The sequence below is a fragment of the Anser brachyrhynchus genome (assembly GCF_964034855.1).
Source record: "Anser brachyrhynchus genome assembly, chromosome: 8".
Taxonomy (NCBI): domain Eukaryota; kingdom Metazoa; phylum Chordata; class Aves; order Anseriformes; family Anatidae; genus Anser; species Anser brachyrhynchus.
Genome location: NC_137702.1, coordinates 15,678,884 through 15,703,219, shown reverse-complemented (window position 1 = coordinate 15,703,219; position 24,336 = coordinate 15,678,884). Strand labels below are relative to the sequence as shown.

General features: G+C 38.3%; 1 protein-coding gene across 5 annotated transcripts; it reads right to left on the bottom strand.

The window, feature by feature from the left end:
* Positions 1 to 5,157: 5,157 nt before the first annotated feature.
* Positions 5,158 to 23,385, bottom strand: SH3GLB1 (SH3 domain containing GRB2 like, endophilin B1). 5 transcript variants are annotated; one of them, XM_080603002.1, is made up of 11 exons: positions 23,129 to 23,383; positions 19,570 to 19,711; positions 18,569 to 18,697; positions 17,718 to 17,851; positions 17,251 to 17,343; positions 15,009 to 15,095; positions 13,611 to 13,634; positions 11,101 to 11,190; positions 10,466 to 10,566; positions 6,087 to 6,318; positions 5,158 to 5,632 (listed from the first exon to the last, which is right to left on the bottom strand). In XM_080603002.1, the coding sequence occupies exons 1-11, from the start codon at positions 23,198 to 23,200 to the stop codon at positions 5,525 to 5,527; spliced, it is 1,212 nt and encodes a 403-aa protein (XP_080459128.1). In that variant the 5' UTR covers positions 23,201 to 23,383; the 3' UTR covers positions 5,158 to 5,524. The 5 variants fall into 5 exon arrangements, with proteins under 5 accessions (XP_080459128.1, XP_080459129.1, XP_080459130.1 ...); XM_080603003.1 differs by having other exon boundaries at positions 15,057 to 15,095; XM_080603004.1 differs by lacking the exon at positions 13,611 to 13,634 and having other exon boundaries at positions 15,057 to 15,095.
* Positions 23,386 to 24,336: the final 951 nt, after the last annotated feature.

Sequence of the window (24,336 nt, the reverse complement as noted above, 5' to 3'; positions counted from 1 at the left end):
TCCCTAAAATCTCCAAAAAGAAGATTTCAACACTTCAAAAACTTACATAAAAAACCCTATTTGTGGGATTTCTGATGTATGCCAGCATCGAGTATCAAGACTTAAAGTCAATTTAAGTCAAAGAAATAAAACTGGAAGACTTTTTTTTCTGGAAAGGCAGTTGTCAAATGTTTCTCCTTTCAAATAAGCAATTTCCTAGCTCATTATTCCAATTCTAGTACTTCTGCTTCTGCCTATAAATGTGTAGAGACATTTTAAAGCTTTAATTCATTTTGCAATTCTGAATAGCTTGCCTTAATTGTTCACGTCAAACACCTATTTCACATTTTTTAAAAATTTATAAAACAATTCCATATTGTCACGAGGAGGAAATTTCTTAGCATTGAGATTATTAACTGGATGCAAGCACCCCATGCTAATATGTTTGCTATCATTCACTTGTGGCAGGAAGCTATTTATAAGAGGCATTACATTCACACAGCAATTTAGTGTTTGCATTCATGGTACATTTTCTTGCCATTCCCTCAGCTAAGATCCAGAATTCATCAAGCTACCCAATTTGTTTGGAGGGGTTTCTTACTGCCAGATGCCACACTGAATGCTCCATGTCACTGAACAAAGGTAAGGGCACTAGCATAGAAGATGACTGAGGTTGTGTCTGTCAACTTGACGGATGTCTTTGCATTTTCACCAAACACAAATCCGCACAGCTAAGTGAAACTAACAAGCTTGCAATGTACTGCCTTGTACTTCCATTAATAGTTGTCTAATTAAATGGGTTGCAGCCCATTATACTGGAACATACCCAATAAGGAATTCTACTTAAAAAGGAAATAGGTCAGGATTGGGCTGTAAGCCAAGTTTAGCAAGCATTTTCTGCACTTCATAAATTCTCTAGGTGAATGAAATGGAGCAAAAAACTAAAAAGGTTTCAAGTAGGTCTGGGATATGGGGGTTCAACTCCAGTCTCCCAAGGCTTGACACTAAATAAATATATACACTTGGTAGTCCATGGAAAATAAGGAAGCCTAATTCTGCAGTCCTTATTTAGACAGCACTTGTAACCATAGAACCAGAACGACAATGACTAACTTTCCATCACCTCATACAGGGAGGAACGTCATCTACTAGCTCCCACGGGAGTTTTTGTTGCACAAGATTCCAGGATTGGGCCTTTTCCCAGAAGTATCTCTTTGAGACCAGATGACCACCTGACCATGTAAAACATTTGGTTGAGCTGGGATAAGAGAAGCCACAAAACATAGTATCATCAATTACTGATCAGACATTAAATCCTTTTGTTCTAAGTTGAAGTTGCATGGCTAGGTGGAAACAATCCAGGAATTCCGAAAGAAGGATTAAAAAGTACCAGGCTGTACTGCAGAGCTTCCCAAGGTTTCAGCACCTTCCACTGACAGTTTCGGTCTCAATTTTAGGGGTAACTGAAACTCTGTTTCGCTTTATGATAAAGTATTTTGTGCTTCCACCTGGAAGTAACAAAAGTTACTAATGGGACTCCTGCCAGAAATTTGACTCAGAGAAGTAATATGATGTCTTTTAAATGGAACAGAACATTTGTTTCATAAGCCTTTCATATTTGTGGGCAGTCATGAGTGCTTTTCTGTGTACAACACTGAAATGGCAAATTCTTGGTTTTTTAAAGTGAAAAACAAAGGACAAAACAGTTTGTTGCTGCTCCCAAACAATCCCATGGTATTGCAGTACCTGGCTTAAACCCCAGCCCAAGATCTATTTCCCAGCATCAGTTTTTAAGCCCTCCTACCTTTCAAGATAGGATGAAGCGAGTTCTGCTATTCTAATTGTCTGATGCTATTATGTGGACAGCAGTACTAAAAGGCTTCACAATGATTAATAGTTTTGATTTGGAAAACCCAGACAATGTGGTTCCACAGTAAAGATACAGCCAGCACGAGTCCTAACAAGTATTGCATTTGTTTTTATATTTTCTGAATTGTAATATATTCTCGGTATGTTCTATCATTCAAAAAGCCCATGCCAGCTCCTTGTAAAATCTAAAGTCCCCCCCCCATCTTTACCGTCCAAAATACAGGCAAGACCAGTCATGCCCAATTTGTGTTCATGTTATCATGTATAAATCCCTGGCTATGATGCTACATGCATGAGCACAGTTCAGACCTACCACAGTTAGACTACAAGTCAGCTACTAGACCAGTTCAGTCTACACCAAAGCTGACAGAAGTCCTTTAAAGTACAGCAAAATGAGCCCTAAATACAGTTTTCCTCTAGGTTTGACCTAGAGATGTGTGTGCATGTAGGAGAGTATACCCTATGCTAGAACTGTACTGTACACTATGGGTAGGAAATTCACTTATCTTGCAGAATGGTGCACGTGCCCCCTTGTTCTTCACTGCTCTGTAAAAATATAAAAAAAATAATCCACTACAGATGTGTTCAAGCTTTCTTCCAATACTGCAATCTTTAGGAATTAGCAATTTCTGCTTTCTTGAGCTGCTTATTTACTTCCACATATTTGAGTTTCTTTTGGGGGGAGTTTTCTGAAAGCCTTGTTGGTCGCTTTCATACCAAGAATCAGAGCTGGGAGTAAACTAAGAAAGACAGACAAATATTTTAAATTCAAGGCATTTCCATATTTAGTACCACCAAACATAAAGAAAAATCAGGAAAATAATTCAAAGACAAACCAGATACTGCGATCTGACAGATTTCTAGAAACCCAAACGTGGGTACCACTACCCTAAAATATACCACTAATTTGGTTCTGTTCAATGTATTGTCTTTACACCTTTCTTGCAGTGATTACTGGTATTATGCTACAAAATTTCTATACAAAGGAGACTTCTTCTCATATTAAATCTTAGGCTTTAATAGGGACATCTTAATATTTAAAAATATAATGACCTCTGAAGAAAGAGCAGAACCATTATGAAGCAACCCATATCCCCACGGGATTCAGCCAGGGTACCTTGCATGGTACTTTGTATTTAAAAGTATTGTGTAATTACCAGTATTTGTTGAAGTCAGCATATACTCTCAAATGTCTGCACTGTTGCCAAATTTAAAAGCCAGATGGACAGACTGCTGATGGCAGAAACTAGTTGCTGGAACCAAGCAATCATGACCATGCTTTTCTGGCAAAAGCAGCCAGATATATCATACTTCCGATGCTTATTCTATGTCATGACTGACTGAGACAGCAGTAAAAAGCATTGCAGTGGGATGCCAAAATGACAATTGGTGTTAAAAGTGCTTCCGTGGATGCTCCACTCTCATCAGTACAATTATTTAGAAAGGACAGAAAACATTTGTCAAATTCACAGAAAGAACTTTAACGAAGCTGCTTAGTAGAAAGCATTTAAGAGGAGACTGGATGGGCCAGATGTAATATAGGAAAAGCCATATTCCTCACAGATGCATTTAAGCTGCATATATGCACTTTTGCCAGCTTCCTTTCTCAACAGTACAACCGAACCTCACGATGAGATAAGACAACAATAGCACCTTTCTTTACTTAGAAGAAAAGTACTTTTGGTTTAAAGAGAATCAGGGGAATTGAGGATACGGATTTGCAGTTTAAGTAAGCTAAAGGGTCTCTTGCAATTTCTCTCAAACATAGATTAAGCTACCGATACATAACAATAAGTAGTTTTACTGCCAAATGTTGCCTTCACATAGCTTCATTACTTGTATTTCCCTAAAACACGACAATACTTTACAAAACACTGCTCTGTAACATGTTATTGCATTTAAATAGGAAGTTAGGAAACAAATGGTCCAACTTAGCAGAGTCAATTCATTATATTTTTGAAGTAGGTGACATATGTATTCCTGAAGATTCTATAAATCAAGTGAAATGAATACGGATTTGAATTTAAACATATTTGATGGCAGTTAGCATAGAGCTATAGAAGACTAGAAAATGGTTCATCATGGTCAATTTTTGTTTTTTTGTTGTTATTGTTGTTTTTTCCTTGTAAACTCTAGAACTACATCATCTTATTCACCTTATTTAATGAATCATGAATTATTCATAGTGAATTATAATTTATCAGGAATTATTACTGTTAACTCCTCTAATCTTCACATTTAACAGACCAAATAAACCTCGGATTTTCTTGGTTCTTGCCCTGCTTTGTGCTTTAATGCAACCTCTGCACTTTAAAACTGAAGGAGACTACTTCTGGAAGTATAATTCAAAATAGAAAATACCTTTTAATTAAACCAACACATGACCTAAAAAAAACCAACAGATTTCATCCCACTGAAGTGATTTGTATTGCTGAAAGTTTCATCAATACTTGCTTACACTGACAATTTTAAAGTTGCTGTTCAGAAGCATTTAGCTAAGCACCTGGTACCAGCGTCTGCTGAGAGTTAAAGTTGACTTCCACAAATGTTACATCTTCCTGCAACGGAAGGAATTCCCTTCCACTGGGAAGTAAGTTATTCTCCACATGCAGGCAGTCCAATTCAATGAACTAAATCTACTGCTACTTCAGAAAAAAAGATTGCCCTCAATCTATCCTTTTAACATTTTACAGCCTGAAAAAACTATTTATGAAACAGTAAGGGGCATTTTTACTTCCCGCACACTTAAAGGAGGTCCTCTTGCAAAGCAGAAGCATAACACTACTTCAATCCAATTAGGACATGACAATAAACTGTAGCATAAGAAGTGTGAATATAGACTTTTATATTTTTATTAAAAACTATAATCTGAATAAGTGTTCATCTACAGAACTACTTAAATGAGAGAGTATATATTTGGTTAGCAAAAATGCTGTGCTTGATTTAACATAAAGGCAGATTTGCAGTTGAAAGAATCTTGATAGCTACTCATCAGTGAATTAGCCTCTTTTCTGGAAAGTGATTAAAGGGTACGAATACAAACCAAGATTAAAATGTCAGAATGTGTGTCACTAACTTGTGTCAATCTACCTATGTGCAGCTTAAAACCTCAACATATTACGTTATCAACAGAGAGAGGACATCTGTTTTCATTTTTCAGCAGTGATTAAATGCACAAGTTGTTCAGTGGATACATGCCTCAGTACATTTGTACTCCACACGTATTGGGAACAAACCCATATGGATTTATTTAAGGTTTACGTTTTGTGTTTGTTTTTGATTATTCAAATAACGTGCATTACACCTGCATCAGTTCACAATAAGTTTATTTTATGTGAAGAAAAGCTTTGCCATTAATGAAAAAATTCAGTAGAAAACAGTACCTTCTGCTTTCAATCTAGGTTACTCAAAAGTAGAAGCTGGTATTAGTGAAAACTTCAGTAGAAACAAATCTGTAGGAAACATGTTCTTGGCACATGAAGTAAAAGCTTTAAACACATTAAGTTTGAATAGAGTATTTACCATGCAACCATGCTGGCAGAAAAGCCAGTTTGTAATGGCTGGTATTTGTCCCTCAAGAAAGAAACATGGAAGACACTTAAACCTGCTTACATAACATTAATTGTATATAAATATGGTGTCACCATAATTGACAGTCTTTATTCAGGCCAGCCATTTAGTTTAGCAGTTCTAAATAAGTAATAGGCACTTTGCCTTTCTGATTTCCCCTTTCACCCATCAGCCAGTCTGAATCCATGCCCGGGATACTATACACTGTTATTACCTAAAAAATAGAAACACATCATTAAAATCTTATAATTGTCTGGAAAAAAAAAATAGTCATTAGTCATAGAAGAGGAGTAAGCACAGCACTACCACTGCCACCAAAACCAGAAGTGGTTTTACTTCCATATTCTTCTCAAAATGCAACATTTCATGTTTGAAAGACTAGTTATATTGATAACAGTGCTAGAGGTATGTTAAAAGGAAGACTGCATAGCTGAACCTTGATTGTCTAGAAAATTCTTCTTGCAAGCTGAGCAGGCATAACAAATGTTAACTCTCACTATAGAATATTAGGGTATACAGGTACAGGACACTAGCTTCTCAGAGTACTATTGAAGTTTAATTAAAAAGAAAATCAACTACACAGATTTCTTCACGTAGCACATCTTAAATAGATAGTCACAAGCATTCTGAGTTTACTCTTAAATGACCAAGGTACTTAGAAAACTCACCTCATCTGCAAGTAGTGATAATTCACTGCTGTTTGCAGCATCATAATCATAGAGAACTCTAGCTTTCCTGCTGCCACTTGATGACTTCAGTTCACTGATGCCTGAAGTAACTATTGAATTGCTTACTGAAGGCAATGAAGCAGAAGCTGAGGCCAAAACTGAGGGAGTAGAAATGCTTTGCACAGGAGTCGAGGAAGACTGATTATTGTTAGAGAGAAAAGTAGACGGAAAGCTGTTGGGGAAAACAAAACAAAAGGACTTCTGGGTGAATCAGTTCTACATGCCTTCACACCTAAATTAGTATTCTTGCCTTCATCAGTTACAGAATAGACAGCAATAGACAGCAGCAATTGGATAGCACTGATATTTGTACAAACCTAAATAAAGATTTGTTCATAATGCATAGAATAAACCAAGCCAACATACTTTAAAATAAATATTGTCACCGTAAAAAAAAATGAAAATTGCCACTTAAAAAAAATACAGGCAGGTACTATTGGTCAGACTTAATTCACACTTCATTTTAATAAACATTTATTTTGGCAGCTCTGCCAGTAAGAGTAACCTTCACCCCCTCCTGCTAATTCCTCAGTTATATGGCTACACAAAGGTTTGTGTTAGTGAACCAGATCAGGGAAATAATATAGGTTAAAAATACAGCCCTCCTCTGAAAGCAGAAAAAAAGTCACAGCTATTTTTGTTATCTAAATCAGTTTGTTGATCCAGCTAGCTGCACGTTGTAAAACAAAAATATTTTTAACACTAAAGATGAACTTAAATCAACTCAAGACCCTCCTTTCTAGATCAGATTACTGCTTGTTCTTTGCCAGCTGTACTGCTTGCCAGACACTTCCATGAAGTCAATTCAACTCACTAACCTGCCTGAAAAATAAGCCAGTAAACGTACATACATATATATATATACATATATAAACTGAATTGCAAAAAAGTGTTGCAACACAGAGGTGACACAACAGAAAGGACAGAACAACATGTCTAAAAAGTGGAAGGAGCAGAAAGGAGAGCAAGAGAGCCACATATTTTGGGGTGGGGGATAAAGGGGACAGAACAGCATGGTTATGAATGATGAGCTGTGAGATTGGGTTACTGTCTTATGTCACTTTGCCCTGCATCCAGTGATGCAGTTCCATGGCAGACAAAACTCATTTAGTAGTTGATGCAGTCATTCCTTGCTGCCTTACTTTGTTCCAGTGCTCATCTGATTATACCTTCAGAGCAGGCCAGTGAAGGCTTTGAAAAATGGCAGAGCTGACACAGAGAAAAAGGTGAGGGTCAGCAGGGAGAATTAGTTCAAGTCAGGATGATGTGGACCTGTAGCTCTATTTCCTTCCACTCCTCTTCTGACCAGTCTATGCATCAACTGGTCGATCAATTCCACACAGCTTTGTTCATCAGTCCTTCTGCATAGATGCTTTTTCTTTACAATCCAGCATATGGACACGTTACCCCCACACACTTTTTTTTTGTGTAAGCAAATCAAATCAGCAGAACAGAGGGAGAAAAATCAACACCGCAACATTTTCATAGTGATAACTCAGATGTGCCCTGTGACGTATTTATTACTATCATAGCTGGCATTCAAAATTTAAAGGGACAATCAGCTGCTTATGAGTGTCATTAAACAACTGTTGAATATACTGCTAAACCTGTTTTCTGTTAGCACAGTAATTACTTGTAGATCATTCCGCTCAGTTTGAAAGGTCACTGGTTTGTACAGCTAGTGGAGAAGAAAACTAAGACTTTCTAACCACCCTGCCAATCAGTAAAGCATTAAGTCTCACTTTTTGCAAAGCTCTATGTAGGCACATTACAGTAAATCTTCAGCTGTACAGAGATTGTCTGGGATTTAAATTTTTTTTTAAGCACTTGAGTAGTAGGAGTTTCACAGCTTGTGAATAGTAAAGGGTAAGATGGAAGACTAAATGCTGCCAAAACTTAGGCTTGGCTGTCAGGGAAGCTGAGAAAATTCAGAGCAAAAGCAGTTGTCAGAAAGAAAAAAAAACAGCTAGAGTACTAGAATATTTGAAATAGATTTGTTTAGTTAAATACGGGGAACAACAAAAAAAAAGATACTGCTTTTAACCTGGGAGATTTGATTCTTTAAGAAGCCACTCAGTAGAAGAATGCAGTAGAGGGATAAGTAGCTGGTGCTGCACTGAAGAGAAACATCCATAAAACTATGTCTACTTATATAAAGAGAACTGAGTGAAAGTTTTCTTCTCACCTTGCCCACAGCTGACTCTGGAGAGTACATCTGCAAAATCAGTGGTCAGCCCTGGAACTTGACTAGTCTCACTGTGAACTGGGTTAGGGTTTATGCCCTAGATTCTGTGCCAGATAAAACATTTAATATGCAACTACTCTGGGAACCAAGTTTTTGTTTCAAGTAACAAACTATGCCACTTAGAGCTGGCACACCTTTGGTTCACTAAAGATTTCAAAACCAAAATAGTCCCTCACAGCTCTTGCCTTTCATATGAGGATATGGCACAGTGTTGTTCTGAGATGTGTGAAAAGAGCACACGTAACCCAGCACTTTATATCCCTTTTTAACTGACAGAGTGCTTGCAAATACAACCGAAACCTAACTGAGCTGCCTAGGCTATTTATTTGGTGGCTATATCTGTCTGTGTGTAACATGAGAAGAACACTTCACATACCCTGCTCACCTACTTCATCCAATAGCTACCATAAATACTGCCCACCACGTACCTACAAAATGAGGAACTTCCAAAGCAAGGAGTGCAACTTGAGAACCTGTCTGTTTTAATCCACATAAGCAGATAAACTTAATTGGGCTGATTAAGGAACTTGGGATTTTTAAAAGCTTCTAAGCTTTTGGTCTTCTAGCAATTAGTATTTTTGATAAAATTATGACAAGATCATAGCAACATAAAGATATATCCTTCTGTTTTCCTAATGGCAGTATTTTCTTCAAATATACTATTTTTATACCTTGTAGCAGTTTACATACATTTTAAACAAGGACAGCTGTTCTAAATATGCTATACATCCTACAGCAAGATTTTAATGACAAATATGTTCTTTAGGTTAAACCTATTATGCTTAAAGCTTTCTGTTTGGCAAGTAAACTAGGATAAGAGTACAAATTTTAAAAACAACTTCTCAAAATATTTGTGTAAATATATTAAAGGGTAGGTGAAGTATAAGAGGCACTTGTCCTTATTTCAGTGAATGTTTATTCTCAAACTTCAGTTCTACAACTCGCATTCAGGTGCTACCAAATCTTAAGCTTGCATACTTCTTTCAATGCAATGTAGCTTTAAAGATCTAGCTTCTTTAAAAAAACAGATTAAAGATTTTTTGGAAAAGTCTTTAAACTATCTATTTAAACAAACTGAGGAAAGGACATAAAATACCACAGGAAGCAGCAAGTCAGGAAAAGGACAAGAATTAAAAACACTTTTGTTTTTACTTCCTCTTCACGAAAAACAAAAGCAAAGATACTTTATAGACGCAGTTATTTAAAACAGCCACTACAGTAAACTTTTAAGTACAGACAACCCTTCAGTGCATATGCTCACCTAAATAATATGGTTTGGAATAGCCCTAAGACAGACTGGCTGGTAAAGAAGAATTTGAATGGAGAAACTGTATAAAAAGCAAGCATGTATCTCTCTCTACATCACCACCAACCACAAAGAAAGAATTATGAACACAGATTAACATTAGGCAGTTTCTTCTCTTACTTTAAAAAACGCCAAATCCACAAAACATTAAAAGTAGATAAGCTTGCCCATTCCATTGCAGGTGTTTTGGATTACTGATCACAGATATGCTGGCAACTCAACAGTGGAGAACGTAGTTTCATTTCAAATCAGTTAGTGGCTAGTTACAAATTAAGAGGCAACATGAATTTATGGGCAGTGCAACAACTTTTCCTACATCGTACAGCGGTTCTGTAGCACAAAGGATAAGATAACTGAATGATTACAATTAATAACAAGATTTTTTTTTCTGCCATTAAATAATGTTACCATGGGCTCACCTTTCTCAACACTAATAAATATAAAATCTCAATAAAATAACCTTCAACAGGCATTAGTCCAATGTGTAGACTTAGAGAAGTAGTTATACTGGGGTAATTAGGGTAAGCAAGTGGAAGGTGTCCCTGCCCATGGCAGAGGGGTCAGAATCAGAGAATCTTTAAGGTCCCTTCCTATGCAAACCATTCTATGATTCTATGAATCACAGATTAATTACACTAGAAGAGATATTTTCTCTTAGTCCAGCACAACCCATGTGTTCACTATTGTTGTATCAGTGCAAGTTTTCCTACTATTGATAAGCACTTAGAAAATAAGTTTTTTTTTCTGAAGTTTTCACAGTGTTACTACCTTCCAAGTTGTTTCTGGAGATCCAACATATATTGGTAACATTGTGCATAGTAGGTCATCTGAGCTTCAACAAAATCATTCAGACAACGAAGATGATGTGCCTGTAACACAGCAAGGAATTCAAGTTTTTAGCCTGCAAAAACTCCAGATTGCATTAGAAAGATGAGTCTACTCATCACGTTGGTAAGGCCAACACTGGGACACAGGATTTATGCCACATAGGCACTGTGCCTGTATTTAGCAGGTAGCTACAATAACACGTCATAAATCAGTGTAATCAAGCACAAAAAAATAGGTTCTGTCCAACCATCATGCCATTTACCTAATATTGCTTCCACAACAGAATATTTTAGCATGTTTTCGTGGTTTCAATATTCATCTAATCTGATGAATGGAAAGCTAAATTGAAAGGATAAAAATGAAAACACCTGAGTTCAAGGTAAATGGAAAATTAAAAATAAATTCAGTGGATACTAAAGTATAATACAAAAAAAAGCAGCTGTGGGATACTTTTTAAGGCAGTAAAGTGAAACCTAGTAGCCCACTGTTCCCAAGTAGTTTAGTGTAGATTTTTGTTGTTTTAAAAGGAAGTGCCTGGATTTTAACTGTTTCCCCCCCCCCTTTTGTGTACTCACATGTGTGCTGCTGATTCCTTCCAGCAGAAGTCTGGTAATCTCTGCTTGACGGTCAAATTCACTCTGAGTAATTCGTACTTCCTGTTCAGACTAAAAACAAGTATGCATATTAGGTATTTGCACAATGCATTCTATTAAACTTTCCAACCACAACAGTCCAATTTTATTCAGAGCTACTCATACAAATGCATTTAGTCACATGTTTAGGTGTTTGAATCCTGTGCTTTTTCTTTACAGATTTTCACTACACAAAAATAAATAATTGTTTTCTAGGTTCAGAACCATCGAGGCTCTATCTACATGACAAACACCTTTAACATCCGATACCTACCACATAGATCCAACGTATGCAAAAGGAGGGCATTTTTCTGCCAGCAGTATTACCCCACCTCTCCCAATAACAAACCAAGTATTCATCAGCACAACAGTGTCTGAACCACAGGTTCTGCTGGCACAGCAGTGGCAGCCAAGGACAAGGCGATTTTTTTCCATATTTCAAGTTAACAGGGCTCTACTCAGATAATTTAGGGTAAACCTGACCTTATTTTTGCCAGACAACCACATGACAATCAGCCAGACGTAAATCTGTGTCAGGATTAACAGGATATTTCATATATTAATGTTGCATACTAACCACCAAGCTACGAAAACTATTTCTGGAGTTTGGAATTGAGGTGTCTTAAAAAAATGTATCTGGACTATATCAAATGTTCTAATCCTAACTAGAGTTTCTATTAAAATGATTGGATTCAATTTTGATACTTAAAGAATTCCAATTTGTTTTTTCCTCGTTACCTATCAAGGATTTTTAACTGGATCTAACAATCATAGCAGTTTTAAAGGACTTAATCTAGCATGAACCAAATTATTTCAGAGTATTTTGGAAAAAAAGAACACTACTCAAAAGACACAAATACACAGAAATCTATGTTGTAATATTTAAGACTTACTGTTCCAAGACACAATGTCCTCAGTCCTGGAATCTTTATTACCCTGCCTCAATGCTTACATGCATTTAGTTCCTTCTGTTATTCCCCAAAAACAAACCCAAGGGGGAAATCTGCATTAAATCCAAGATAGAGCAGTTACTCTTCTTAACACTATGGAGTAGGGAAATATATTTTAGTGAAACTATTTTTTTCAGTTTCCTGAGGTTTTTATGTGGTTGCAAACATTTTGCTCTTGCATGGCATTAATGCTAATCAATATGGAAAGCCATGTGGAAGGATCTTAATCTCAGAAATAAGCACAGAAGAATAACGCAGTTACTCAAGAAACATTTTTCATCTAAGTCACTGCAGCTGTGAAGGCTTACACATTAATCAAGCACAGTGAGAAAGCAGCTATATGGTACTGTGTGTTTCCTACTTAAAACTGAGAGATCATATGTATCAAGTTACAAACTAATTACATTTTCAAAGTTTGTTGAGGCAAGAAACTTCGCTTAGAATTTTCCTATTAAATCTTTGTATTGATATCAGTGAAATCCATTTGGAAGTCCCCGAGAGAAATGAAAGAACAAGCAGTGGAGAACAGCAATTCTGATAGCCAAGAGGGGAAGAAAAGCATTCCCTTCTGTATAACCAATATCTTCATTTCCTCTACAAAAACAACAAAATAATACATAAACTATTTGGAGATTAAAAGGCTAGTCTCCCAGTTCTCTGAAGCCAGAAGTTGCTAACATTTTCTTTCTTCCTGCCAGGTAAGTAAACACATGAGAATAGGAAGCTGTAAGAGGACGAAACATCCATGAGAATAACCGACCAACTGCCTTTAGGAACCTGTCCAGGTTTCTTCAGTGTAATGCGTGGGGTATAGTTTGTTCTGAATAGTATCTGCGTTCTGTATGGTTAAGAAAAAAAAAGGAATGTACGTAATTCATGACATGATTTAAAGCTTTTGGTCTCCCTTATAGAGGAGCTGAAGAACCACCCTTCAGCCCAGTTATTTTTCAGATGTACCTACTTCCTAATTTCAGTTGCTTAAGCTAAGCACTGCATTCTCTTGTGACAGTATGGAGAAGGGCTCTAACAAAAAAAATCATCATCACATGGTTTTATTGACATTTCTGGCAAGCACTCCAGTGTTTTGTATACTGCTTTATGTTCTGACTAAAAGCTGATGGTCAGTGTTTTTCAGGACAGGTTAGATTACTATACCTTTACCTTTCTGAAAATTTTCAAAAAAAAGCTTAAAGGGTTCATTGTTAACAGGACACCTTGCCAGTAACTTTTAAGAGACAAGTCCTGTAGTTCTTTTTCTAGTCTGTCTTGTCACATGACAGTCATATGGTACTAAGCAATAGTTAGCCAGAAACAGCTTACTATAAGACACGCTACAGACTTTGTATCGCCATTGGAATTTGGAAGGCCCTAGAGGGAACCAGAGTATTCTGATGCAATGCAACAGCATTAGACCAAAATCAACAACATGCAATATCCTTTATTACATTATGCCAGCACAAGTTATTGTTTCAGAATTCTGCCATTTCTAAATTGTTTACTTACTTTTGTCACTTCCTCAGCCCATATCTAGTCAGCATTAAAAGTGTGGGGAAAAATAAAAACATACAAACTTAGAGATTGGTGGTACTTTATTAGAGGATGCAACTCTATGCTGTCTTTTAATTATTTTTCTGTCCTCAGAACTTCACAGGAATTTGAGAGGCTCTATGAAAAAGCTAATTCCCTAAGGCCCTTCATATACAATGAAGCTAAATTAAGTACAGATAGCACTTAATCTCTGCAATAAATTCATAAATAAGTTCATACACTGAAAAATACATGACATGTAGAACTTGACTGCTTTAAATATATACTTGTAACATTATTACAGTTTAAGATTTAAGATTAGCAAGTGATATGAATAAAACTAAGATACTATATGGATGAAGTTAGGTTATCTTGATATGTTAGAATACTGGAAACTATGGAAAGCTATTCTCAGTTTAACACCACATTAGATAAAGACTGAAACAGACAAATTAATGATTTCTCTTGCTAATTCCATTACCAGTTTCTTATTTCACAAGAATCTTCATTGAAACTAAGCTTAATAAAATACTCTCCAATAGAGAATTCAAGTAGGAGCATGTAGCACAGCAGTCATAGAACTGCAAGGAATTTACTCTAGAACTTAATTACTTCAGCTTGCTATCCCAATCCCCTCTTGCAATGCAGCTGTCCTTTAACCTCCGTATTTCTCCAGTTCTAAGAAGATGACACAATCAGGACTTTGGTAGGAAGGAACGTCCATAAAAGCTGCAGAAGCAAGTTGAAACAAACAAACTTAGGTGCTCCTTTACCTGATCACAACTGAGAAATCTGTAACACTTACTGCAATGAGACCCACTATGCTGTGCAGATCCCAGACCCAAACTATGTCAGGACAAACTGCTGTACATTATTAACACCCTCCTCCCCCACTTTCACAATACAATTATGGTGCTAAAACCATACTTAAGTTAAGCCCTTCACATATGTGACATTAGCCAGTTCCAACTATTTGTAAAAGACAGCTTGAAGAAAATGAATAGTTTCTGCATATTCCTGGCTGTTTCACATCACTTATTCCTACCCCTATGAAAACATGAAAATAAAATAATTCCTTTCCCTTCAATGGGTAAAACTAATTTCACAAGGGATAAAAAAAATAATTCCTTTGCAGCTTAAATTTACACTAATAAATTCATATGAATGCGAACACAGTATTGCATATTTTCAGATCAGAAATATTTCTGATGAAAACATCTAATGCTACACACCAGAAGTGTATTTAGTATACTTATATATAAGTTAGCTACAGACCCTGTTTGGAATGGAAAATGTCTGAAACAAAGCCAAATTAGCAGGATAGCAAGAGGAACCATTTGACAGAAAATGAATGAACACAGGAGGCCAACAAACCTTCAGCCATTTTACATGCAGCAAGTTGAGCACGTAAGAGACATTTACCATAATGTTATTCTCTTCAGGCTGAGAGGTGTTTAGTTGCTTAAGTACATAGATAAAAGACAAAAGCAAGTTACAACAGTGAATATAGCAGGTGAACAGAGTATTGGCACCAAACGCTGCAAGTTTAAGCTAAGCAAGATTATGAACTGAATATTGAAATTCAAACAGTTTTATTTAGCTCTTCTAAATACTGATCTAAGCTACTTCAGTTGTACAATAAGCATGGTAAAAGAACTTCAAATACATTTACAACAGGAAAAATATTTAAAAGTAGATCCTAATTTATGACTTTATTCCATCCTGACAAATAAAGTAGTGAAACAAACATTTGATTCAATACATTTTGCTAGCCTATCAGGTTCAGCGATATTTGTCAGACATCTTCCTTCAAAAAGAAGTGAGCCAGCAGAAGGCAAACCATTTCATCACACCTATATCCATGTTAGCCTCCCTTTCTATATTGCAGAGGATAAAAGTAGAGATGCAATTTTTTCACTTCTCTGGGAACTCTAAAATCCAATACTTCTCAGACAGGCATACTGCTGTTAAAATGTAATTAAAGTTGAAGTATAGGCAAGGTAGTGATGTAAGAAGCCTCGAGTTTCATGCTCTACCACCACAAAATTACTTGTGAGTAAAACTGAATTACTTGCTATAAGAATATTTAAGACTGGTCAAGTAGCAGCAGCAGCAACTGTCAATAGTTTTGTCCAAGCACGCAGCTCTGGATGATTACACTGGTGATGGAACTAATGAACTCAGCAGGAACAATTTCCTCACAGTATTTCTACTTAAGAAGTACAGCATATACCTGCTACCATGATAATAAGCAAAACTTTTTTTTTTTTCTTGAGGGGGGTATTGGGGAACAGGGAAATTAACTTTGAACAAATCCAAGTAAAGGAATAGTTTATTATCCGTTGCTACTCTATTCAGTGCTTCCAAATTCCACTGCGAGATGACTAATAACCTGTTCTGTACTCCATTAGTAATCTTACAAATTACAGAAAGCTTGACAAGCAGAAAATTAACTTTTTGCATAAAATTAACATAACACAAGGAAAAATGTGTACATGGATCTAAAAACCTATCAATAGTTTAAATACACAGGGATAGCATGCATGACATGGAGGATTGACAAAGGCAGAACCATAAGGCAGATGTGGGGTTTTTTGTTTGCTTGTGGTTTTTTTGTTTGTTTTTTGTTTTGTTTTGTTTTAGAAATGATCACCACCCCAAAGATGTGAGGTGCTTCATCGATGAAGCTCAGTCACACCAATGACGCTTCTGAGATCTTTAGGACAGTGATCTATTCAGAAACACCAGCAAAGTCTGAGAATCCCATTTCTGCCTCTTCATGCTGCACACCATGCACATTCTTCCATTTAAACTATCTATATTTCTTCAGAATCTGAGCGCGTGAAACCTACTGCACTAAATGCCCTAACTCCCAAGGCAGAGGGTTGTGGGGTGGTAGCAGTCACTTCAGTATCCATCGTTTCTTTCACCAACTGTTGCAATTTCAGTCAACAGATAATTCTGAAAACACTTCAAGCACATGCTGCTGAAATTGCATACATTTGATTATCTAGTCCGCGGTACTTAAAATACTGAATTTATAGATATCTTAAGTAGCTTTTTAGTTGAGGCAATAAGAATGGTTAAGAGATAGAAGTTTAAGAGTCCTGTCTTGTTTAGTGACGTGAAGCAAGAAACTACAAAATTTTGATATAGTGATGTTAAGTCTAGATGGGTATATAAATTGGGTTTGTATGTATGCTTCAACACTTGCAAAGATTCAAATAAATAAAACCTAAATCCAGGTATTTATTTTGATTTTATTACATAACATACGTGTTTCATCAGATTTCCTCAAGACCCTACATGATTTATACTTACAACTGTCTGGCAGATTGTAGCAAGTTATTTTTGGCACTACAGGCTCATCTAGTAGTGAACAAGGGTAGAATATTTACTTGGATCAAGTAAATTCAACTGAATGGAACACCTTAAAATAGAAGACTAACATCTTGATCAGCAATTCACTTTAATTTCCTTGTGACGCATTCCTAATAAATTATCTCACCTAGAAAAAAAAGTGATGGCAAGAAGCTAGTACTGGAAACCTAACCAAGAAGTCAGACTTATTTATAACAAGTGTGAAAGTTATGGACATGTTTAAAATACTACTTACTGCGGCTCGAGCTTCTGCAACTTTTGCCTTCTTCAATCTGGTTTTAGCTGCATCCAAATCCAGTCTTTTATTTTGTAATAGTTTACGTTCTTTCTGAAAGCAAGTTAGGTTAGTTCATGAGATAAAGTAGATTCAAAAGCAAAATCCTGTCTATTTGGATCCCTCCCCCCCCCACAACATCACATACAAAAAGGGTTCTCCAGTTGAACAAAGAAGCAGAATTAGGTCCTAACTATTCTCACACAGTTTATATTAAAGGTACATACCTTGAGAAGTACAATAGTTACAAAAAGCAAGACTTCAGAATTTTGATTGGTCAAAAGGAAGGAGAATACAACAAGGGCACAATTTTATCTGACCTTTTCTAAATTAGTTTGAGGAAACCAATAGTGCACAGTTATCTACTACTTCAGAGATTTACACTTCCAATCATTTTGAAATGCTGAAGAACACACGCTTCAACTTACAGTAATAGTTTTGTAGTCTCCTTCAATGAAGTTTTTTAGGGGAGTAAGAAAGTTTATAGCAGAAGTCTGAATTAGTTCTCTGTCTGCTGTTCCAATTCGCTTTTGTGTTTCTCCACATTTAATGAGTGCATTTCCTGCAAGTGAGAAAATATGATAGTTTCGTAGCAATTCAGGCAGGTGGTTATCAAAACAAGTTACTATGGGAACAAGAATCAAAGCCAACAGTTTGAAAGACAATCCAGCACCATAGTAGGTACTTTCAAAATACATTAGAATCACCTAATAATGCTAATTCTTCTTGTTTTATATTAATACCAATCACAGGGCAAGGCCAGATTTCAGTACAAATAAATACAGCATTGTAGAAGCTGCATTAGATATGGCAACGCCATTGTGCACACCTATGTTAGGATTGGATACTGTAATCTGTATATTAATCTAACAACTTCCTTCCCTTGTACCACATTTAAAAGTAATTAAACAAGAGTACTTGATAGCAAGGAAAACACCTGCTTAGCTACTAGAAAATGCTTCTTACCCCCATGATCAGCTCCAACTTCATGCATGTAGCTTTTGTACATTAACTGAACAATACTTTGAAATTTTGTTGTAAGTTACGTAAGGAAGCTCAAGTTAGTACATCAAGAATACAGTTCTCATTAGAATGTTTCAACAAACCCTCAAGACTGAGTTAGAAGATGCACTCACTAAGTTCTCAGACAATAAATACTTTTGTAACACACAAGGTAACTTCCTAGAGGAAGATGAGAAATATAATTTTACATTGTTCAGAAAAGAAGAGATCTGTGCATTTTCCCCCCCTCTCCCCTTCATTTGTTGCTTTCACTTACCATACGCTGTTCCTGGGCCAAATTCATTACCAGCATCGATCATATACTGGCCTAGTAACTCTGGATTATTCATACGACTTGGTGCTTTCCGGTCCAGTTTCTCATAGACAAATTCTTCTATCCTGGCATCTAAAAAAAATGTGTATTTCAAACACTTACTATCACTCAAAACACAACTCACAAGTAGAAAAGAAAAAAAATAAAAAGGAAAAAGAAAGCAGAATTTCTAAACCTAGATGTTCAAACTCAACATTAAGCAAATGTGAAGTTAAAGACACTGTTTTTGGAGACTATCTATATTCCACATTTGTCATGCTTGCTTCAAGTGTTTCTTAGAGTCTTCCGTGAAAGTGAAAAGCTATACTTTTTTTTCCCTCCTATAATCGGGTTTTAAAAAGTTGGGTCAGAAGTCTTCACTCTAACTTAAACACTTCTCCTTAAATACAAACCAAAAGTACCATGCATAGAAAACTACAAAGCTGGGGAAGTGTTAAAGACTCAGCATCTAGAAAAAATAAGTATTTAGTAAAGGAATTGTTAGAGACAAACATTTCAGTTCTTCTTGCCTGCTTCAAAATGATTTGTATTGTACAGGAAGTTTAATATTATGAAATAGAGCAATGAAATTCCTTGAGCCACTGCATCTGCATGAAAAACTTCAGAGTTCTTACAGACACCTAATATTTCTGGATCTGGAGTCAGAAATTCATTTAAAAAGGAAACAAAGCAAAACAAAAATCCACTAGATCCACTACTAGAGTAGGGAACCAATGCTATAGTTTAAAGCTTTTTACATTTGAAAGGTTATAGAAGAACAGGAAGAAAGCAATTGGTACAGCACCTGATTCCCAGTGGCTCTTCAAAGTGTGCCCCTCTGTAACTACAGCCTTCAAAACTGCTGAAGTTAGTCATAATTTAGGCAATACCTATGCCAGTAAACATTTACACTGGCAAGGCTATGAATTCAAAAGTTGCAAACAAAAAAAAAAAGGACTCCTTACTTGGATTTGGCTGCAATAACACTTCTGTTTGTTTCATTATTTTCTCTGTCCACAGCTTAGTGCATTCTGCTTTGCTGAGGAGGTTCTCCAGGTGAGCATCCAGTTCAGTCTTCTCTGCTTGACCAAGCTTTTCTTCTGTGAACTATGGTTAGTCAAACAGATTGAAAACAGTTAATTCATAGAAATAGTTTCCCAGTGCAAGTTTTAAGACAGTAACTATTCACTCTCATTGCTTGCACATCAAGTTATTCAGACATCACTGAAAATCTAAGGATAGATTTGAAAGTTAACTTCAACAATCCACCATTATTATCAGCAAAAAAAAAAAGGGAAGGGCTTTTTACTCACACTGAGATGAGGAGGGTAATCTACAACATTATGAAGAAATCTTCTGCTCTACCTCTTCTTGCTACCAAGAGTTCTCACTTGAAGCATTTTGTCCAACTTTGCACAGTGCTCATGAAAACACGAGCCAAGAGAGCCCAGAGGTAACAGAGGCAACTACAAGATTACTTCAGCCTTGTGAGTTTTGTAATCAAGCTTGTCCCTTCTCCCATGGGGAAAGCTGAAGACGTAACAGATTCTCACTGCAGATACCTTTACTGTATTTAGAGTGTTATCCTGTCTAGAGCAAACAGGGCAAGAAGCAGTGGGTTCAAAATTCAGTATGGTGATTTAAATCAGACATCAGAGAAAGCTTTCAAGGCAAGGACTGAACGTTAAAATAAGACTGACCTGGGAAGTTGTGGAATATACACTGGTCGGGGGGGAGGAAGGGGGCATTTTAGAATAGGACAGACAAATGCTTCAGGAACTGTTTAGATAAAACTGATCCTGTTAAGCTTAACAGAAACAGTAAATTGACCTCCTGAGTTCTCTTTCAAGCTGTATTTTTAGTGAAATCCAATGCAACTTCATTTAGCTAAATAAATACAGTAGACGATTCATTTCAGTTGATATTAAATTCATGCCGAGTCTTATTACTCCACAACCAGTTTGTACTTCAGTCCCAGTTCCCTGGGAGAGAAGGAAGACACGTTTCATGTCAGGGAACAAAACAAAACCGGAACCAAGGGCTTGGCCTGACTTTCCTCGGATCGGTGGTTCCGCATGATGATGATGATCTCATCACTTGACAGCCTGTTCAAAGGCAGGCATTCTCAGAAGAACCTGGTTTAGGATTAAATCCTTAACAGTCTTTGCAGTTAAGAAAGCAGTACTAGAAGCACTCCAACTGTCAAACCTGATTCTTAGCAAGCTCTTAGGTGGAATATTTAAACTCACAGTAAAACACAAGAACATAATACAAATAAAACTGCAGTGTCCAAGTTGGTTTTAATTTCCATTTCACGTAGAACAAAACCAGCTTTGATAGCGTGCACATCTAAAGTCTAGAGGCATGCTGCAGCATTTAGGGTTGTACATAAAAGTAAGCTGCCTTGGTGAGACAGTTCAGCTGCAGTATAGGGAGGGAATAGAATTTAGGTATGGACCTGCTACTACTATTGTTTAAAAGGCTCCTTAAAACAAGGTCAGGCACTGTAAGTAGTTCTCAAAAAACTTTTAACAGATTCATTAGAATACAATATAAATGGCTTTGAATTTGACTAATTACAAAGAATCGTATTTGTTTACAAAATGGCCTTTTCACTCAATATTTCCAGAACTCTACTTTGCAGTGTAAGGGCTGCGTACTCCATGTTAGACTTCCTCTACCCACTTAAAGGAAAAAAAAAAAAAAGCAATACAGAGCATATAGAAAATAGTAGTTTGACGGTATGGATTCCAGAACAGCCTTCTGTAACAAGTCACATCAGCAAGACACCTACCAAGCTATCGCTAATAAATTCCAAATATGCACACAGGTTGCCTGAACGTGACCAGCTTACACAGAAGGAAAGTGTACTGTTCTGCAAACAACTGGGTTACTGTGGCCCCATCGACATTTTGACTTTGCACTGCAAAATTTCTAGAAGGAGAAGTTACATCAAGACAGCCTCTAACTTCAGGTAGAAGTCACGGACAATAGAAGTGTTCCTACTACTAAAGAGGAAAAGCCCAGCTCATTCCCATCTGCTATACACGCAGCTTGTCAATTACAGGGCCTGGCAAGAGGAAGGACACATTCCTACTACTACACTCTGTGGCATTATTTATTTTACTTCTAATACTACGCTTGTTTTCTGCTTTGCTCCACAAATTGGAACTGCTGCAAGATTCACTGAGAACAAGTCATTCAAAGCATTTTCTACTTGACAGAAGAAAGGACAGTTTTGGGATGCAGACAGCTGGTAGGCTCAACTTTGCCATAGATTATGAATGTAGAAATGAATATAGCAGTCTGAATATGGAATAATCTCTAGAACATAAGCATCAGGTGCTTGTTAGTAAGAGTCCCAATCCCCTTGGAACAGAAAAGCCTGTGAAACCTCTAACAAGGTGTTCACTGTCTTGTAAGATGGCTGAAGTAAGTTGAAATGGAAGTTAAGTGGTTTTCTTACACATCATTTTATGCCGCTGAACTGTTTCATTTGTTTGTTTCTAATATCAAAGGAACTACTGTCAGATTACACCACATTATCCAATGATGCCCAAACATAAAAAAACGAATCCACAAACAGATTGCCTCTCAGTCTCATCTGTAGGCCTCCCATAGCCAGTAACACAAATAAAGAAACAAAACAGGAGGAGCAGCAGTAGCACACACAGCATTAGCCACTCGGACTGCAATAATGTGTGAAGGATTCGCTCCTCCCCCTCAGGGGCTTCATTACGCTTCTCATCTTAGGAGAAGGTGACAAAAATCGCAAGGTCCCGCCACAGGCTCTTACAATGAGGGGTGAACTTCACGTCCCTTTTTCCCTTGGCCAGCAAGAAAAGCTGAAGGGGCGGAGGCTGGAAAGGAAGACAGGCTGGGAAGCACGCAGCCCTGACAGAAGCCGGGGAAGGGGGGCATGGAAAGACCTCCATCACAAAGGAAAGCCACAACTACTACTTGGAGTTCATTGCAATCGGAGCAACAATGTTTTCTGATGAGGTTGTATTTTCAGAGCTCTGCTGCTGATTGCTGGTTCTGCTTGAACACGGAGATTTAGGCCAATACATCAGCCTGATCACACCAGATAACCGCTTTAATCCCGTGCCAAACCTGACCGTGACCCACGGAAAAATCACAAGAAACCACAGCGAATTACTACGCTCTGCTCGGACCTCCACCTCCCCACAGGAAATCTGGTCAGGTTTGATTATGTAAAGAAAGAGGATTACGGCTCAAGACAACGGCGAAGGAACAAAAGCCAATTACAGTGCCCTCAGCGCGAAGAAAGGGGAAAACCGATTCAGAAACAATAGGCTGCCCAACGAGCCCCGAACCAGCCCACCCCCGGCAGACAGCAGCCTCGTTGCGTCCCGTCGGAGCCCCGCTTCCCCGGGCGGAGCCGCAGGAGCACCGGGCTGCCCCCGCCTCCCCCGGGCCGGGCCAACGCCCCGCGGCGGCCTCACGGAGCCCAGTCACGGCGGTGCCCCCTCCGCCCCACCCCACCCCGCGGGGCGGCCCTACCTGCACGGCGCGGCTCAGGAAGGTGCCCGCGTCGGCCGCCAGCTTCTTCACGTTGAAGTCCATGATGTTCATCTTGCGGCGGCGGCACGGCGCTGACTCAGCTCCGGCGGCCGCCGCCGCTCCCGGCCCGGCCCGGCCCTGTGGGGAGCCGCCGGGGGGAGGGCCCGGGCCCGGCGCCGCCGCCGATTGGGCGCGGCCGCGGCGTCAGGCGCAGGGCCCGGATCGGCCGCGCAAGGGACGACGGCGGGCGCGGCGCCGGGGCGGGAGCGGGCGGGACCGGGCGGGCGGCGCTTCCCGCCGCTGGGGGCGGCCCGCAGGGGCCGTGCGGGGTCGCGCCTCGCGCCCCGCCTGAGGGAGCCGCCCGCCGTTACCGCCCGCCTCAGGGCGTTCTGTGAGAGCCTGAGCCGGGCACAGCCTGGAAGCGGTCGTTCAGAAACTGCTGGTTTTGTGCAGAGACACAACCGTGAAGTAGCGGCAGAACATCGCAGGAGTATTTGAAAACGGCTCGAGTATCATAATGTAACTTAACGCCACCAATAAAGCAAGTTAGAAGAAAATAGTCCCTGGTTTTAATAATTTTTCCACTATTTTAGCATCCCTCATTGTTAGTTTTGAATGCTCAGGAAGGAAAAAAGGACCTTTGGCATGGGCTAGCTAGTTTGAAATGTTCACAAGGTGTTATCATTAGCCATGAATTAATATTCCCTGCTTGAAAGTGAACCTGGTCATTTGGCGAGGTAATTCACCGGCTAATCCCAACGTTAAGTAACCCCAGGCTAGGTTTGATAAAGTTGGAGGAAATCCTAGGGCACGAAGGCAGGAAGTGAATTCCAGAACAAGGAAGTAACCGGAAGAACCAAGCACAAAAGTGCTGGTCAGATTCCAGGAATTAAAGCCAAAACAAAAGCCAAGCAGTGTCAAGTTCCCATTGTACCCATAGCACTGCTGCTAAGGAGAGGGCCTGAAAGCTACTGTATGCGTGCGTTTGTTTACCTGAACGTGTTCTACCACTTTCAGCTTTTATCATGTCACTTACATAATAAACACCTATGTGTGTAACTGTTTATATACAAAAAGTATATGGCATGTTTGTTTCCATTTCTTAAAAGGAGTTCTACTAGCATAATAAGGTCTCAGGAGTCTCTGGTGTTGGAGGAGACAGTGCTGTGCTCTAGGTGGTCATGTAAGAACTGGTTAGTATGTCTTGT

What these genes read in the sequence shown, in the direction of transcription:
- SH3GLB1 (XM_080603002.1), bottom strand. Translation starts at nt 23,200, where the DNA reads ATGAACATCATGGACTTCAACGTGAAGAAGCTGGCGGCCGACGCGGGC. An exon ending in GTTATTGCAGCCAAATCCAA is followed by an intron (nt 18,698 to 19,569) that starts GTAAGGAGTCCT and finishes CATTTTTTTTAG; the next exon opens with ATGCCAGGATAGAAGAATTT. An exon ending in AAGGAATCAGCAGCACACAT is followed by an intron (nt 10,567 to 11,100) that starts GTGAGTACACAA and finishes GCTGTGTTACAG; the next exon opens with GCACATCATCTTCGTTGTCT.